An 18,993-nucleotide genomic window follows, 5' to 3' on the forward strand; every position below is an offset into this window, starting at 1 on the left:
CCCGTGTTATGTATCTGTGCTCAGTCAGGAAGGAGGATGGAGCCCTCAAATGCTTCACCTCCTGGCGCTAGCACCAGGCCACACCAATTTCATACAGTTGACATTTGGCGAAAGATCACAGATAAAATAGGATTTCTAAGCTTAATGAAGCTTTTCATCCCAAATTCTTCAATGACCAACCAACTTTTCAGTCACACCTTGGCCACAGATAAGGTCGGCATTTTAGAAAATGCCATGACACCTAGTTACATGTTTGGTTCTGATGGTGCCCGTGCTGGTAATAGTCCTGTGCAGGAAGGCTGGGGGAGGCACAGCAGCTGATCCATGCTTCAGGCTTATTGCACTGTCTTTCTGGACCTTCTTGCCAGATTTGGAAAGAAAAACAGAAGTTGGCTTTGTCTGCTCCCACCAGGCCATGGTGCTGTCGCCAGGGAAGACACAAATGGCAGCATCTTTTCACAATCAAAGCCTCTGGACACCTGAGGCAGTTTTCTTTATTGTCCGAGTTCTATTCATGTGTCTCTGGGACATCCACACTTGAACTTGTACCTCAGGTTCTAAAGTTCATCATGTAGTGAAAGGCATAGCCCCTGAGATACAAAGCAAGGAAAGCAGAGTGAAGGGCCCACAGGGGAGAGTCCCCAGAGATCTGGCTTGCTAACAGGCTGCTCAGCTTTTATGCACAAGCCCTCCCTGTCCCCAGCAAGTCACAATACACGGGACAGCTGTGGCCATTTGGTCACTCTACTACCTGGGGTGGGATGTGACCCTGATGAGATGAAGGGGACCTCACAGATCTGTTTGCTTATCCTGGACTTTGTCTCACAGAGGCGGCTTCTGGGAAAAGGGTATTGTCCTCAGGCCAGGTGACCTTCTGACCTGTTTTATGCCTTTGTGGAAGATTGGATAGGTCAACATGCTCCTGTAAATTTGAGGGTCTGTTTATTCTTTTACTATCACAAAAAGAGCCTGTGGTGGGCTGGGAACAATGCTAGGAGTTGGGGTACTACCACGATGAAACTTGGGTGCTCTGATGTGCTGAGAGATTATGCCATGGGATGGAGGAGTGAAACAAACCAATAAGAGCAGTGGACCTTGGGAGGTGGGAGGAGGCTGAAGAGGCCTAAAGGGAAGGGTGGAACTCATCTCCATGGGAGTCAGAAGGTGTCTGGGGTAAGAGTGACATTTGGGAAGATGAAGATGGGAAAGGAGGACCAAAGGGACTTTGGCAAGCAATCTAGAAGCAGCTGAAACAGGTGTGCCCTAGTTTCAGTCTGTTGATATTACAAACATCATGGCTAAAAGTAGCCTAGGGGGTGGGAGGGTTTATTTCAGCTTATAGGTTACAAACCATCATTGAGGAAAGTCAGGGCAGGCACTTAAGCAGAAACCATGAATGAATGCTGCTTGGGGACTCACTCACTCACTTACACACACTTAGCTGGTTTTCTTTTATAGCCCAAGATCACCTGCCCAAGGAATGGTGCCTCTCACAGTAGGCTGGGCCTGCTACATCAATCAATGGTCAAGACAATATCCTACAGGCATGCCCAGAAGCCAATCTGCTCTGGGCAATCCATCAGTGAGACCCTGGGAAGGTGACTCTGGGCTGGGTCAAGTTGACAGTTCAAGTTAACTAGGACAAAGCATCTGAAGACTCTTAGCTTTGGGGGTAGAAAACATCGAAGTGTCCAGTACCGGAATATTGAGAGCTAGGTACTATAGTATATACCCGCAGTCCCAGCTACTGAGGCAGGGGGATCGGTTGAACTCAAGAGTTCAGGGAAGCTTCTGAAGACTTGGCCATTGAGAGATGGCTGATGCCAAATCCAGTTCATAGAAGGAGCCAGGACCATGTGTATTTGGCTGCAGTGGTGGCAGGCGACAGAAAATATGAGGCGAGCTAACAATGACTAGTGCTTGCCTAGCATGCTTTTCAGCATCTTGTCTGTCCCATTTTTTCACTGTTCCCAGCTACCCCCAGGGTTAGGTGTTGTTATGCTCCTGGGTTTAGGATGAAGAGTGTAATTGGCCCAGTCATGGATATGGGAAAGAGGAGATTGGCCGGAAGCAGGTGAGGACTAAGCCTGAGGGCCTGGGAGGGTGGGCGCCTCACATTCCTGATGCTGTGCCTTTTGTGTCATGATGAACTCAGCCCTCAGACTGTGAGCCAAAGGCAATCCTTTTCTTAAGTTGATTCTCCTCAACAGGAAACATAACTAATAACTGAAGGTGCAGCTCAGTGGTAGAGCACTTGCCCGGCAGGTAAGAGGCCCTGGGTCGAATCCCCAGTAGTGCTAAAAAGAAAAACAAAAGAAAGTTGTGAAAGGGATGTTAAAAAAGTCATTGTGCTTCATGCCTTTTCCATCTCAGTCCTCTGTGGGCTGGTCCCTGCTCAGTTCTGTCTTACATAACCCATGGTCTCTATAGGGCTGGCTGGGTAAGACTCATTCCATAAATACCTGTTTCCAGCCCACAAAGCACATGTTTGTCTGTGTGTCTGTGTGTCTGTGTGTCTGTGTGTCTGACTGTCTGAAAGTAGAGATACACACAGCACAGCACCCCAGGAGACATCAAACCTGAAGGAAGCAGGAGCAGTCTAAAGGGAAACCAGTGTGGATAAAGACAGTTGGAGACTTAGGAAAAGTTCTAAAAACCAAGAAAGGAAAAGTTTCCCAGGAGGGTAAAGATGTCCTTTTAGGAGCCTGGCATGGTGGGTGCCTTTAATTTCAGCACTTGCAGGGAGAGACAGGCAGATCTCTAAGTTTGAAGCTAACCTGGTCTACAGAGCAAGTTGCAGGATAGCCAGGGCTACACCGAGAAACCCTGATTTGAAAAATAAAAAACAAAACAACAAAAACTATATCTTTTTAGGGAGTAGTAAAATAGATGTTATCTCAGACTGAGTCTTGGAGAGAATGGAAACAAAACTAAACAGCACCACCACCCCAAACCTAGATTATCACAGTGGTTTGTAGCCCGCCTGGGAGTCACAACATGTGAGCAGTGTATCTGTGGCACTAAAAGTTCCCTGGATGAAGTGGTGAAGTGGCTGCCGTGGACGCATGAGGACCTGGCTTTGATCCCCAGAACTCGCATAAAAGCACTGCAGCCCATGTATGCAGCCCTAGTGCTGGGGGTATGGAGAGAGGCGGGTCCCTAGAGCTCGCTGGCTACTCAGCCAAACTGGTGAGCTCTTGAGTGCTGTAAGAAACACTGTTAAGGGGCTGGAGAGATGTTCAGCGGTTAAGAGCACTGGCTGTGCGTCCAGAGGATCTGGATTCAATTCCTAGCAACCACACGGCAGCTCACAACTGTCTGTAACTCCAGTTCCAGAGGGTTCTAGTTCCAACACCCGCATACACACAGGCAAAACACCAATGCACATGAAATGAAAAATAAATGATATAAAAAAGAAACACTGTTAAAAAAATAATGAATTTGATTCCTGGCCTCCCCACGCATACTCACACACATGCACACACAAATAGTAGTAATAATAAAAGCTGTCTAAAACACTTTTAATAATAAAAAAGCTAATAATAATAAAAGCTGCCTCCTTAAGGTGACAGTGAAAGAAAGGTTAGAAACACGCTGTTCTATAGCTTACTTAATAGCTTAAAAAAAACAAAACTGGCCAGGTGTTAGGGTGTACACCTTTAACCTCAGTACTTGGAGTACAGAAGTAGGCAGATCTCTGTAAGTTTAAGGCCAGCCTAGTCTACATTGTGAGGTCCAGGAGAGCCAGAAGATCCTGAGACCCTATTTCAAAAACAAACAAAACAAAAGCCAACAAAAATAAATAAGTAAAAAACACTTAAAAGCAACTTTTTTATTGCGGCAAAGTATGCAAACATAAAGTTTACCTTTATTCTTTCTTTTCTTTCTTTCTTTTCAAAATCTCTCTATATAGCTCAGGCTGGACTTGAACTGGAAACCCTCCTGCCTCTGCCTCCCAAGTGCTGAAATGTGCCACTACACTCAGCTACCTTTATTTTGTATTTATTATTGAGTGTGTGCACAAGTGTGTGTAGGTCATAGGACAATTTATGTGAGCTAATTCTCTCCTTCTACCCTACGGATCCTGGAGGTGGAACTTAAGTCATCAGGATGATTATCTGCCTTTACTTGCTGAGCCGTGTCATTGGCCAGTTTTGTTATTTTTACCATTTTTCCATGTATTCTCTCTGTTTATGTGTGTGCACATGTACATGTCTTGGTGTGCAAGTGAAGGTCAAAGGATAACTTTCAGGAACCAGTTCTCTCCTTTCCTTGGGGACCTCAAAATCAGTCTCAGTCCATCAGGCTTGGCGTCAAGTGACAACTGATTTACATTGTTGTGCAACCGTCGTCACTGTCTGCCTCCAGACACTTTCAGGTTTCCCCAGGTGAAGCTCTGCACCCACTAAACATTAACTCCAGGCTTCCGCCAACACCAGCGTTTTTCCTTCTGTCTCTGAATTTCCCTTCTCTGGACAACTTGTGTCAATGAAAGCATACAATATTAGTCCTTTGTGACTACTTTATTTCATTTACTTAATGCTCTCAAAGTATTTCTATGCTATTGTATGTCAGAGTTTTCTTCCTTTTATATCATGTTATAATGCACACACACACACACACACACACACACACACACACACAAACACCACATATAATATTATCTACTCCCCCAATGATGGGAGCTAAGGTTGTTCTCATCCTTTGTTCTTGTAAATGTTGATGTGATCACAGGTGTACAAATATCTGTTTGAGTCCCTGCTTTGTTTTGTTTTTGGTGTATTTATCTAGAGGTAAAAGGATGGATTGCATTTTTTTTTTTGAGGAGCCATGATACCAGTTTTCATACAAGTTGAGACATTTTTCATTCTCATCAGCAATACATAGGGTTCTAATTTCTCCATATCCCTTGGTCTGTCTCTTAATATATTTGAGTAACTGCATCTGTCAAAATGATCTGACTACACACTTAAGATTGGTACATTTCTTGGGAATGCCAATTTCTTTTCCATAAGAAAACGAAACAAAAGGAACCATAAATAAATATTGAATTCTAGTTAGTGATGTTGCTAAAAATAAACAAAGGCAAACATTAGTTAGAGCAGAGAGGACGGATTGCTATTTAGTAACTTGGCGATAACAGGAAAAGCTCAGCTTCATTTCAACAGTGCAGAGGTAACTGGACCTTTTAAAAAGAGAATGAGCTGGGCATGGTGGTACACACCTTAAATTCCACACTCAGGAGACAGACACAGGCTGATCTTTGTGAATTCAAGGCTAAACTGGGTTACATAATGAGACCTTGTCTAACACACACACACAACAACAACAAAATGGACAATGAAGGAGAAATAGAGAATTGAGCAAAGGGGCCCCTTAGAAAATTGAAAAAATTCCAAGGTTTTGGGAGCACGATGCTGTTACATGCCTATAAACTCAACACCCAAAGGTAGAATTTCAAGTTGAGATACATAGGCAGATCTTAGCTCAACAACAATAGTAACATAACAATATTGATAATAGTTGGTCATTGTAAAAGCGATTAAACCAGCTGTATTTGCTGGCTGGCAGTTAGAGAAGACCGGATTCTATCTTCCCACACAAACTGGGAACCAGATGCCTAAATTTTCTCATGATTACATTTCAAAGGAAGGGCTTTTACTCCTGGAGAAAAAAAAAGAAAACTTTACTGACTTGTAGAAGATACATGCATATATATCTCAAAGGGACAGAGGACTAATCAGTAATTGTAAGCCTTTTTAAAAAGCCAATTCTTTGGGCAAGGCAGGTAGATTCTTTTCACAGCCTTGTACTTTCTCGGGAGATAGACGGGGGTGTGGGTGTGGGGGTGGGGGGGTGAGAGAGTTGGGGGAGGAGGTTTGATGCTGAGGGAAGCAGCGTGAAGCTCTGTCAAATCTGTCAGGACAGTGGTTTTGCAATCATTCTTTGAGAGATTTTCAAGTCTCAACAAAGCAGGCTGAAACTTTTAGGGATGAAGTTTACTAATGTATTCAAGGTGTTTTGCAGTGTGCATCAAAAAGGCAGGCGGAATGCCGGCATGCGACAAAACAAATGTAGCAAACAATATTGGTGAAATTTAGAGTCGGCCACTCTTTGACTGGAACGTGAACCAAGCACGCAGTTAACATTTATAGAACGAATGACCTATACTCGTAACCAGTAAGGTTACTTAGAACCAGTAAGGACTTATTGAATAACTGCAGAACCAAAACGCAGGAACTGAAGCTCTCCGGACTCCCTGGAGCAAAGCTCTCTGTCTTAGGAGGCCGCGGAGCCGCTCTAGCCGCTCCAGGGACGGCTCAATGGTAGGTCGTCCCGAGGCTGAGGAGCCGCTCTGGCCGCGGCTGGTCGACTCTGTGATGGGTCTTTCAACTCTGAGCATGCGCAGGTCTATCTCGCCTGCATCGCTATGGTAGCGGCGTCCTGGTGGGCCGGGCCTCAAAGCTCCTAGCCCGGTTGGGCCTGGTTGATGGAGGAGTTCGTCTCCTGTGGGGCATGAGCGCGGCCTCCTGGTGCCATCCGCGCCGTTGCCGCAGCTTCCCGACTGTGGGCCCCCTCCGGGAACATGCCCCAGGCTGCCTACTGCTACGTGCGGGTCGTGGGCAGGGGTAGTTATGGAGAGGTGACGCTCGTGAAGCATCGGCGGGACGGCAAGCAGGTCGGGGGACTGGGACCTTGCCAGGGGCGATGGAAGGGGTGCGCCGAGGGCATCCTCAGATGTACTAGGCCGGGAGTAGTGGGCCGAGACTCCTGTCAGAGACGAGGTCAGCCTCCCAACTCCCTCCCTAGCCAGAGCCCCCAACTTTGTCTATTCTATAGTATTAACCAGTGTACTTTATCTGCAAACTTCCAGTCACCTGAAAATTTCTTGAGAGCAGCGGCCAAACGTTCCTAAGGCCTAACTCAGTACCACCTGGCAAAGCCCTTATCTTGTGCAGCTTACTTTACTTAAAAAACTTGGCTCATCATCTTCTCGCCAGCACTTCTCAAGGGCCTTATTTCAGGGAGTAGCTTGACCAGCCATGCAGTTTCTAAGCTGGACTTGTGACAGTTATCTTTAAGTCCCCCAACACTCATTATATCCCTGTCACTAGACCAAACTGGCATCTCCATCTCTATTGGTACTACCGCAGTACAGGACACCATTCTTTCTAGCTAAATGCTCACTCCTCCCAACTAGTGTCTGTCGCCTGCTGTCTTTTCCCTAACCCCTCACTTCCGCTGCAGTGACCGTTCTAAAGCTCTAATCTGACGCTGCTCCTTTGTGTGAAGTTTTTATGCCATCACCCAAGGCTAGCGATCCAGTTCTTCAGGAGGCTCTGCCATCAGGGCGGCCATAGAATGCACAAATGGGGACGATTAAAAAACTTAAAGGTGGCATCTCATAGTTCCACCAAACCAATGGCAACAAGATGAGAAAGCCCCGCCCACCAAGTATGGGCCCCACTCTCCTATAAGTCTTTGTGCCCTATGCTAGATTCCCTGCCTACAACACAAGCTTTCACGTAAGAGATCAATTCAACAGACACCCCTGGAATTATGGGATATGTGTGCTAAGAGTGAGAGTTTAGCTATACTAATAACCCTTCATTTTGAGCAGTAGTTTGTACTTCAAGGAACGCATTTATGTGTTTATTGAAAGAGTGCATACATTATCTTTGAGGTGACTGAGGGCATTTTATTAGATTGTAAAGAATTTTGTTTTTAACGGGAATGTTGTGTTATGTGGAGGACCAATGATGTTTTGACTCTATTGGGCCACAAATATCTAATGTGTCTCATACACCTGTTCAGTCTGCAGATATATATTTAAGTTATGATGCTTGTTTGTAGAGAGAATTTTGAGGTTAAGGAGTGTCTCTTTTTAAATTGGTCTAATAGTGTGTTAATGTTGGATTCATTTTTTTTAAGTCATTTTTTTTTTTTTTTAGATAGCATATCACTATGTTGCCCAGGTTGGCTTTCAAAATTCTGGGCCTAAGTAAGCCTTCCACCTTATCCTTTAAAGTAGCTGTGATTGCAGAGTCAAAGAAATTATAAAATGCTGAGGGAAAGAGTAGTTTGTTTGTGACCTGGCATAAGTGACTTATGACTAGGTAGTAGAGTACCTATCCATTATGTGCAAGGCCTTGGGTTTAATGCTAACACAGAAAAAAAAAGCATAATTGTCAATGGCAAATACTTTCCCAGTTTTATGCTTTTTGTTTGTTTGTTTGTTTTCCCAGGGTTTCTCTGTTTAGCCCTGGCTGTTCTGGAACTCGCTCTGTAGACCAGGGTGGCCTTGAACTCACAGAGATCTGCCTCCGGAGTCCTGGGATTAAAGGCGCACACCACCACTGCCCAGCCAATTTTTTGTTTTTTGATCTTTCTGCTGCCTCCTCTTTAAAGTATCCTACTAGCAATTTTATGTGTAAAAGAAGTCATTAGGTTGTCTGATAGGCTCAGAAGGCTGGTTTGGTGTTTGAGGACTGGGCATTCATGAGAACTCTTAGCTGCTTCTGAACCTAGAGAATTCTATTTTCTTGCACCTTTTAAAAGTATGCATTCTCTTTGTTAGTACGTCATCAAAAAACTAAACCTGCGAAATGCCTCTAGCCGAGAGCGTCGAGCTGCTGAACAGGAGGCTCAGCTCTTGTCTCAGCTGAAGCACCCCAACATCGTCACCTACAAAGAGTCATGGGAGGGAGGAGATGGTCTGCTGTACATCGTCATGGGCTTCTGTGAAGGAGGTGATCTGTACCGGAAGCTCAAGGAGCAGAAAGGGCAGCTTCTGCCTGAGAGCCAGGTGGTGGAGTGGTTTGTGCAGATTGCCATGGCTTTGCAGGTACTGTCACCCTCACAGCCTCCACAGCTTCCAGTGTGGCAGGAGGACAGCAGGTGTATTTTCCTGGGTCAGGGATGGCGTGATTGGCTGGTGACCCATGGGCTGTGAATGATTTCACCGGTCCAGAAAAAGTTAGAAGTAGAATTTAATAAACATACTGAGATCTGAGGGGCATAGGAGAAGAAGAGGGAGGGAGGATGGGAATGAAAGGGGGTGGGGGATAGGGCTACAGCTGAGATACAAAGTGAATAAATTGTAATTAATAAAATTAAAACATTTACATAAAATATACTGAGATGTAGCCATAGCAGGCGAGAGAGGAGAGAGAAATTGTTTGTACAGTAATATTTTTAGAGCTGTTTTATGAGAAGTGTTTCCCATAGGCAGCCAGGCAGTGTTTGAGTGTCATGGTGCCCTGGCTGTTTAGGACTCATCATCTTTGTGGGACTCATATCTGGATGCAGAGACAGGCATCTCACTATTAAGCTGGGGAATAAGTTTTTCAGTGTCAGTAAGTCTCTTCCTGGGAAGGTTATATGCAAGGTGGGCCTGGGTCAGAGTCAGAGCTCTGAGGACCTGAGTCTGCTCTGCTTTTGTGCCCTCTGCCCCTCTGCTGGGGTTTTGTGCCCTCTGGGAACTGGGGATTCAAGCTGAAGTCCTCATGCTTACACAGCTAGCATTTTATAAGAGAGCTACTTCCCCAGCCGCTGAGTGTTATTTTCTACAGCTCTTCAAAGAGTGCTATTTTCTACAGCAGTGTCATGGTGCCCTAAGAGAGGCTGCAGTCAGGGCTATTGAAGTCAAGGCTTTGTGGTCTTGCTGAGAGGCACCTGGGGCCTTGGTCTTCGCCCAGCATGCTTTGAGATAAAAGCAGCCTTGTTTTGAAGCTAGGATGGCTCAGCCCCAGGATGATGTCTGCTTATACACACATGCTTATACGGGGGGGGGGGGGGAATGTGTTTTTTGGTTTTGTTTTTCCTCTTAGAAGCTACATGGATCTCTCTTGTAGCATTGGGATGTTTCTGAGTGAGTGGTGTCTATGTTAAAATAGACATAGATTTCATATATAATGATAGAAAATACCAATCCTTTGTGCATTTAGTATTTCTAGCAAAATCAGTTTTAAGAGCTTTGGAGTAACAAAGAACAAGGATGACTATGTTCTAATCAGTTGGTCATCTGTGTCACATTGAAAGACAGCTGGGCTAGTTAATACGTGAGGGTCAGGTTGTCATGTTGCTATGACAGAGTGCATGAAAATGCAGAGCAGATTTGTGTTTTAGTGTACACATCCCCTGGAGTGAGGCTGTTTTTGAAGTATAACTAAGGCGCTGGGTTTATTTGGCCTGAATTAATTGACCTTGTGTAAATTCTCACATGTTCTCTTTAGGCATAAGTGATGCTGTTATACTTTAGACTGTTATGTAGGATTTATTTCATAGGTCAGAGATAAATGGCTTTGCGTAAGTTGTTCTACCTTTAGTGAGAGTTTGTAAATTTTTGTTTTGTTCTGTTCTTGGAGACAAGGACTCACTTCAGATTGGCCTAGAACTCACCATGTAGCTCCAGATAATCTCTAACTCTCAGCAGTCCTCGTGTGTCAGCCTAAGCCACCATGCCTGGCTTATAAGCATATATTCTAACTAGGTCCAGGTATTGTTAAAAAAATTGATACAGTTTTCAAGACACCAGAAAACAATTGCAGAAGGTTCCAGGAACTTAATTTTCTGTGTGTGCATACATGTTCATGTGTGTGCACATATGTGTGTATATGTGTGGAAGCCAGGGGTGAAAATGTCGGATGTCTTCCTCTGTTGCTCTGCACCTTATTTATTTACTTACTTTAGATAAGGTCTCTTACTGAGTGTAAAACTTACTTATTTGACAGTGAGCTCCACTCTTCACCTCCCCATTGCTGGGAATGCACCAGCACGCCTGGCTTTTTACAGAGTGCTGCAGATCTAAACTCAGATTCTCACGCCTGTGTGACAAGCTCTTTGCCAACTGAGCCATTTTCCCAGCCTGTGGAACTTACTTTTCTTACTTTGAAAGTTGTAAATTAGTTTTTTTACTTAGAGATTATAGAACAGTAATGTTTTGGTTGCTAGATAACTAAGGCTTTTTAACCCATGTAATTACTGATGATATATAAAAGCTAGAAATAAGTAAATAAGTTAGTATGCTTATATATAATGAAAAATCTTCTTTCTTCTCAGTATTTACACGAGAAACACATCCTTCATCGTGATCTGAAAACTCAAAACGTCTTCTTAACAAGAACAAATATCATCAAAGTGGGTGACCTAGGAATTGCCCGGGTGTTAGAGGATCACGGTGACATGGCGAGCACCCTCATCGGCACACCCTATTACATGAGCCCTGAGCTCTTCTCCAACAAACCCTACAACTATAAGGTAGGATGCGTACAGCTGTAGAGGTGTGTGCTGGCTCTCCTTGTCTCTGGGGAATATCTGACGCTCAGGGCCCATGTGAGTCGTTAAATCAGTTAACTATGAATCAGTTGGAAGGAAATGTCTACTTTGTTTTGAGAGGGAAAATGTAATAAGATTTTTAGCATTTAACCATTCACTGCTTTTCTTTTGTAGTCTGATGTTTGGGCTCTGGGATGCTGTGTGTATGAAATGGCCACCCTGAAGCACGCTTTTAATGCAAAAGACATGAATTCTTTAGTTTATCGGATTATTGAAGGAAAGGTAAAAAAAAATTTAGAACTAATTGCATAAGGTCTATATAATAAACTTTGTAAATATCTATTGTCAAAATCATTGATTTTTTTTCCCCCAGTGCTGGGCACAAGCCCAGGGCAAATGCAGGGCAAGCACTCTGTCACTCAGCTACATCCCCAGCCCTCACTAGGATTTTGATTAATTGACTAATATTAATTAATATTAGTTAGGAATTCATTGATAGTCAAGAATATAAGATCTCCTGTGGAAAAGGTTGCAGTTGAGAAGAGATTGGTTTTTTTTCTTAATATTAAAATGTAAAAGTAGCTGATTGGATTCAAAGAGCTGGCACTTTGAAAGCTTCTCCCTGTAACTGCAGGAAGGATAGGTGCTCTGAGAGGCTGCCAGTGCTGGAATAGCCCAGGGTTGAGGGAGCCCTGTTTACAACGACTCCATGCTGTCAGGGTGTGCCCCTTGGTACTTGTCATAACTGCATGTGACTGATTAAGAACTGCAGAAGGTATTCTCTCGATGTGGACACCAGAAATAACTAACTTCATGTTATTTCCCGGAGGCCAGTTGCCCTTGGCAGTGATTTAGAGATTATCCCAAGACTCACTGAAAACTCTTTTTAAAATACACAAGTAAACATTTCAATTATAGGGGCTGAAGAGGTGGCTTATGGTTTAGAGCGCTACTGCTTACCCACATAGCAGCTCTCAGCTGTCTGTCACTCCAGTCCCTAGGGTGTCTGATGCCCTCTTTCAGCCTCTGCTGGCATCGTGGTCATGGTGCATTTCATTCATGTAGGCAAAACGCCTGTACCCATAAAGTAAAAATAAAACGTCTCTGAAATTTGTTTCCAATTATATTATTTAAATAATTAAGAAAAAAGAATAAAAAATTCCTTACTTTTATTTTCCTGATAACTACTGCTAACAATTTATTCCGAGGCCTCTCCTTTCTTCCTTTGGAACAGACAAAACTCTGGGTGTATAAGTACTTATATGCAAGTACCTTTTTTGTTTGTTTGTTTTGTTTTTTCGAGACAGGATTTCTCCTGGATTCACTTTGTAGACCAGGCTGGCCTCCAACTTGCAGAGGTCCTCCTGCCTCAGCCTCCCTGGCAAGTACTTTTTAAAAAGAAACAAATGGAGTCTTATTGTACACAGCGGTACCCAACTTAACTCTTTTAGCTTAATTGTCAGTACTTGTGTTTTTCTTTTAGGCAGCATCTAGTGTTTATAGGAAGAATGCAGCACAATTTATTCCTTAGTCCTCTGCATGTGGACTGCACATTCCGGAATATAAATCCTATTTGTGCTCTTGGACCAGTGAGATAGCTCAGTGGGTAAAGATGCTTGAGGCACAAGCCTGACAATCTGAGCTTAATCCCAGAACCCATGGTGGGAGGAGAGACCCACTCCAAAAGTTGTTCTCTGGCTTGAATGCACACATGCTCGCATGCTAATAGTAACATTTACAAAAAAAGAAAAAGAAACCCTTATATCTGAAGGGCAGAGTTCTCAAATGGGACTACTGAGCTGAAGGGAGTACTGTTGGACTCTTATAACTTGTTATGAGCAGAACAGACACTGATAGCTACTTTCTACTTTTCTGGATATATGACTTTAATAGGTGTTAATAATTTCAAATATTATAATGATTTGATATATTGAGAAGTCTATGCCAGCTTTTACCTTGTCTCATAAGGTCATTAATCATAATTACAGTATTGTTATTCTTTGCAGTTGCCACCAATGCCAAAAGTTTATAGCCCAGAGCTGGCAGAACTGATAAGCACAATGCTGAGCAGAAGGCCTGAAGAAAGACCCTCTGTGCGGAACATCCTGAGGCAGCCTTATATAAAACAGCAAATCTCCTTATTTTTGGAGGCCACAAAGGCGTAAGACACTTCTCTTACAGAAAGCTGGGCTAAACACAGGGGTAAAAGAGGGTAGCTTCTAAATTTTCATATGTAAAAATTTATGATAAGGTGTTTGTTTGTTTAATAAAAAGTAAAACTGCATAATTAGAATATGTAAGGAGACAAAATTCTACCCTCTTGGTGTTTTTTGGCCTGGGCCTCAAAATTTAACTTGTGTAGAAAAGTAACAAAATTTATCTAATAAGACTTTTATGTTTCTCAAGTAGAATAAAGTTTTATAATTTGAAGACCCCAAAGCAGTAATGCATCTATTATAGGCTAACAAGAAAGGGAATTGTGAAAAGAAACTGTAAAGGAAAATTAGAATTATTTTACTAAGGACTACAGATTTCTCTACACCTCAGCTTTCCATTTTTTATTTATTTTCATTTTATTTCTTACTGTTTATTGTTTTGGGTGTATTGTTCAAGATAGGGCTTCTCAGTGTAGCTCTGTCTAGCTTCAAATGCAGAGATCTGCCTGCCTCTGCCTCCCAAGTGCTAGGATTAAAGGTGTGCACCACAACTGCCCAGCTCTCTCTATATCTCTCTGTCTTCTCTCTTTTAATTTTATTTATGTGTGTGTGAATTCCTATTTAGGACAGAAAAAAAGCATCAAATCTTTTGGAACTGGAGTTAATAGGTGGTTATGAGCCATCTGATAAAAGTGCTAGGAATTGAACTTGAGTCCTCCAGAAATGCAGAAAGATTCTTACCTGTTGACCCATCTCTTCAATCCCCTATACCTGCTATTTTTTGCGTGTTATTAGCCCAAAATAATTGTTATGCAAAAGTGCATTTTTCCTCCTGAGCTCGGGTTTCTCTGTATAGCCCTGGCTGTTCTCAGAATTTGCTTTGTAGACCAGGCTGGCCTCAAACTTATAGAGATCTGCTGGCCTCTGCTTCCTGAGTGCTGGGATTAGAGAAGTATGCCACCATGCTGGCAAAGGTACATTTTTAGGGTAACATATTCTGGCACCTTTCACATACGTGTTCATCAGATCTAGTGGTACAGGCCTATAATCCCAGCTACTCAGGATCACAGACACAAAACCTGCCCAAGTTAGAGAGTGATCCAGCCAGGGCAACTCAGTGAGACTGTGTCCCAAAATTAAAAATGGGCTGGACGTTTAGCTCAGTAGTGGGGTGCTTACCTCATGTGTGCAAGGCCCCCAATTTAAATCCCAGTATCATAGAAACAAAACACATAACATATTAAACTTTACATAATTGTTGAAATAAAAAACCTAGAGAGCCATTTAGAGGGGATGGTGAGGTGGCTTAACAGGTAAAGACGCTTGCCACCAATCCCTAGCGCCTGAGCTTGAGACCCAGGATCCACAGAGGGAAAGAGAACCAAGTCCTACAAGTTGTCCTCTGACCTCCATACATGTGCACACACATACATGAGTAAATGTAATTTTTAACCATTTAGAGAGCGGCTATTAATTATTCACCATGTAAGAAAATGGCTATATATGAAAATGGTACGCAAATTTCTGAGTGCTCAAAGGTTTTCTCTTCGTTCATAGAACTTTTCAAGAGAAAGGAATCCCTTTCTTTGACCACAGGTCTATACTTTTAACAAACTGATATTTCAGTATCTAAGACTCAGTGTTGGAGCTGGGTGAAATGGCTCACACCTGTAATCCACTGCTCGGGAAGGCAGAGGCACTCTTTGTCGAGGCCAGCCTGGTCTGCAAAGTGAGTCCAGGACAGGCAAGGCTACACAGAGAAACCCTGTCTCAAAAAATACCAAAAAACAGACAAACAAAAGTGAAAACTGAGGGCTGGAGAAGACCGTCACTAACTTATTAGCTTCACTTCTGCCTGTGGCTGTGTAAGTGTGGGAGGAGAGGAGACAATGTTGGGCATGCCCAGGAGATGTACGTCTTTTCCAATTTGAGACAAGGTCTTACTGTGTAGCCTAGAACTTGGACTCTTGGTATCCTGCATCAGTGTCCCAAGTGCTGAGATTATAGGCATGTTCCAGCACTGCAGTTCAGGTCTGCCTTTTTGTTCGCATCACTCCTAATTGGCTCTCTGCTATGCTGACCTTACGCTCTCCTTTAATGTCCCAGAGGTTCAGCCGGGTCTTAGAAAAAGCATGCTAAAAAAGTTTGGGTGTTATTCCTATACACATTTACTTTGCAAGTCAGAGAATATAAAACAATTATTTTTACTCTTAAAGTCTGCAAAAATAATAGTGATATCACTGTAAACATGTGAAACTTAAAAGAAGAAACATCCTGGTGCTTCCATGTGGAGCTACTTTCTCATAGAAGTTTTATTTTAGAATTTTGTATTTATAGAAGAGTTATAAAGACAGTACAGAGTTCCTCTATGCCCCTCACCTAGTTCCTCCTGTCATTAGCATCTTAGATTATTATCATGGGCATTTGTCAAAATTTCAAGAAATCAGGATTGTTGAGATGACTTAGCAAGCCTGTTGATCTGAGTTCAATTCCTGGGACCCACATGGCAGGAGAATAAACTCTCACAAGTTGTCTTCTGATCACATGTGTATATTTGTGTGTGTGTGTGTGTGTGTGTGTGTGTTTGTGTTTGCCTTTAATCCCAGGATTCAGGAGGCAGAGGCAGGCAGATCTCTGCAAGTTCCAGGTCAGCCTGGTCTACACAGGAAGTTCCGGGCCATCTAGACCCTGTTTCAAAACAAAACAGAAATCTGAGAGACCAGTCAACACTGGTTCATTACTGTTGACTAAGCTCAGACTTTCATTGGCTTTTGCTAGTTTTTCTGTTAATGTTTCTACTTAGTGTACCAGGATTCAGTCCAAGATCCAATACCCATTTAGTTCTCAAGTTTCTTAAGCCTCCTTAAGAGTTCCTTCCTTCTTTCTTTTTTCTTTATTCTTTGTTTTTCTTTATTCTTCTCTTATATATTACATTTCCACCACAATTTACCCTCCCTCCTCTCCTTCCAGTCTCCCCTCAATCCCCCATTTTTTTCACTTTCCCTTCTGAAAAGAACAGGCCTCCCAGGGATATCAACTGAGCATGGCTTAACAAGTGACAAGACTGGGCACAAATCTTCATATCAAGTCTGGATGAGGCAACCCAGTAGGAGGAAAAGGGTCGCAAGAACAGGTGAAAGAGTCAGAGATAACCCAGACTCCCACTGTTAGGAGTCCCAGAAGATCACCAAGCCGCACGACTGTAGCATATATGCAGAGGACCTAGCTCAGCTCCATGTAGCTTCCCTGATTGCCACTTCAGTTTCTGGGAACCCCTGTGAGCCCTGCTTAGTTGATTCTGTGGGCCATGTTCTTGTGGTGGCCTTGACCCCTCTGGCTCCTACAATCCTTCCTCGCTGCTTTCTTGTTTTTTATAATCTTGATTATCTTGAAGACAGATGTTTTTTAAATGCCTTCTGGGTTTCGACAAGACTAATCTCTGTAAACTGAGGCAGTTCATAAGGGACGTATTGTAGACACACATTGCACATATTCCTTCAAACCATCAAGCATCGCTGTGTTGGTAATGGTACTTTATTCTCTTCCCTAAAGAAAAACTTCCAAAAACAATGTTAAAAACTGTGACTCCAGAGCCAAGCCTGTTGCTGCTGTAGTTTCCAGAAAGGAAGAATCAAATCATGAAGCGATACATTCCCAGCCACGCTCTTTGGAGGGCTCCACTGTACATGACATGGTATGCTTTCTGGGTGGGGCTTTAGGAGTCATATGAGAAACTGGTCATTTAAGAGAGCAGTTTTATGTGGAAATGACTATGTGTTTCTAGAGATTCACTATGCAGTTACTTCCAACTTTAAAGAAAGCATACTGGTGAAGGTCAATCTTTTTCTCACTTTATCTACAGTAGGCTGCCAAGCTATTCACAAAGTCAGTACAATAACTTTTTCGATTTTTAAGATAAAATTTTTGTTTGTTTTTCAAGACAGGGTTTCTCTGTGTAGCCTTGGCTGTTGTGGACTCACTTTGTAGACCAGGCTGGCCTTGAACTCACAGAGATCCACCTGTCTTTCTTCCCAGAGTTGCTGGGATTACAGGCATGTCACCACACTGACTTTAAGATAAAATTTACATAATCACTATTTAAAAATATTTTATTCGTGTGTGTGTGTGTGTGTGTGTGTGTGTGTGTATCTGTCTGTCTGTCTGTCTGAGTTTATTCTCACATGTGCGGGAGAATGTAACAGCTTTGTTTATGGAGGCCAGAAGGCATTGGGCTCTTTGGAGCTAAAGTTACAAGCATGTTTTAGATGCCTGGCTTAGCCTGGCTTAGTATGCGAGTGTTGGAATACAGACTTTGGTCCTCATGATTGATTGCACAACAGGTGTTCTTAACAGCTGAGCCATCTCCAGCCCCACATAAGCCCAGGTAATGTGGACTACCGTGTGCATTTAGCACACTCACAATGTGCAACTCTCACTTCTTTTCTGGTTCCAAAATGTTTTCATCAGCCCAAAGGAAACTCTTTACACATTCAGCTGTTATTCCTCATATCCTCCTTCACCTTGCTAAACACCAATATTCTCTCTGTCTTTTTTCTTTCTTGAATATTTTCTTTCTTGAATATTTTGTATATGGAATCATCTAACATGTGTCCTTTTATGTGTGAGTTACTGTGTTTTTAAGGTTTATCCATGCAGCATATACCAATACCTCAGTTCTTTTAGGTCTGACTAATAAACCACGTTGGTTCATGCATTCATCCCTTGGTGTACTCGTGGTTTCTCTTCACCTGTTGGGTCTTGCTGTGACATCTAGGAACCAGCGCTTGAGCCCCATTTTCAGTTTTTTTGGCTGTCTACCTATGTGTAAAAGCTGGGCCATTAACACTGTTTCACCCCGTTTTCTGTAGCAACAATTTTTAATTTCTTCGTGTCTTCACAGACAATTGTTATTTCCTGTATTATTGGCCTTATTTTTATTAAATATAGTAATATTGGCATATACCTGATGGTGGTGGCACATGCCTTTAATCTCAGCACTTGGGAGGCAGAGGTAGGTGGAACTCTGTGAGTGCAAAGCCAGCCTGGTCTACAGAGTGAGTTCCATTCACAGCCAAGGCTATGTAGAGAGACTGTCTCTCAAGAAAACCAAAAACCAAAAACCAAAACCAAAACAACAACAACAACAAAAAACCCAAACAAGCAAAAAACGAAAACAAAACAGACTCTTGTATTCAGTTACAGTAAAAGAAAATGGAGTAACACAAATTGTCGTCAGTCTGTTTTTGTCAGTAATCATGTGGTCATATAGTAAGAGTTTATTTTTGGCTCTCTATTCTGTTCCATTGGTCAATATATCTGTCTTAGTTTCAGTGCCACATCGTTTTAATGTTTTTACCTCTATAGTGAGTTTTGAAGTTAGGATTGTGGGTCCTTCTCAAACTTTGTTCTTCAAGATTGTCTTGAGATCTCAAGATTCCTTGTAAATTCTAGGATGAGGTTTTCTGTTTCAGTGAAAAATGTTGTTGGATTTTGATAGGTATTTATTGAATCTATAGATTCTTCCAGGCTTTGTTAAAATATTAATAAATGTGTGAACAGA

At 42.7% G+C, this 18,993-nt stretch overlaps 1 protein-coding gene across 3 annotated transcripts in view; it reads left to right on the top strand.

Moving 5' to 3' along the window:
• Window positions 1-6,421: 6,421 nt before the first annotated feature.
• Window positions 6,422-18,993, top strand: part of Nek4 (NIMA related kinase 4) — a 35,633-nt gene continuing 23,061 nt past the window's right edge. Inside the window, exons 1-6 of one of the 3 annotated variants that reach the window (XM_021635244.2) lie at window positions 6,422-6,679; window positions 8,579-8,845; window positions 11,062-11,259; window positions 11,452-11,559; window positions 13,284-13,438; window positions 16,986-17,127. In XM_021635244.2, the coding sequence (XP_021490919.1) occupies window positions 6,587-6,679; window positions 8,579-8,845; window positions 11,062-11,259; window positions 11,452-11,559; window positions 13,284-13,438; window positions 16,986-17,127 (963 nt within the window). In that variant the 5' untranslated portion in view covers window positions 6,422-6,586. Of the gene's footprint in view, window positions 6,786-8,578; window positions 8,846-11,061; window positions 11,260-11,451; window positions 11,560-13,283; window positions 13,439-16,985; window positions 17,128-18,993 lie in introns of all 3 variants that reach the window. The other 2 variants (XM_060390838.1, XM_060390837.1) reach the window with 2 other exon arrangements.

This window comes from Meriones unguiculatus, chromosome 9 (genome assembly GCF_030254825.1).
Source record: "Meriones unguiculatus strain TT.TT164.6M chromosome 9, Bangor_MerUng_6.1, whole genome shotgun sequence".
In the NCBI taxonomy this organism is placed as follows: Eukaryota; Metazoa; Chordata; class Mammalia; order Rodentia; family Muridae; genus Meriones; species Meriones unguiculatus.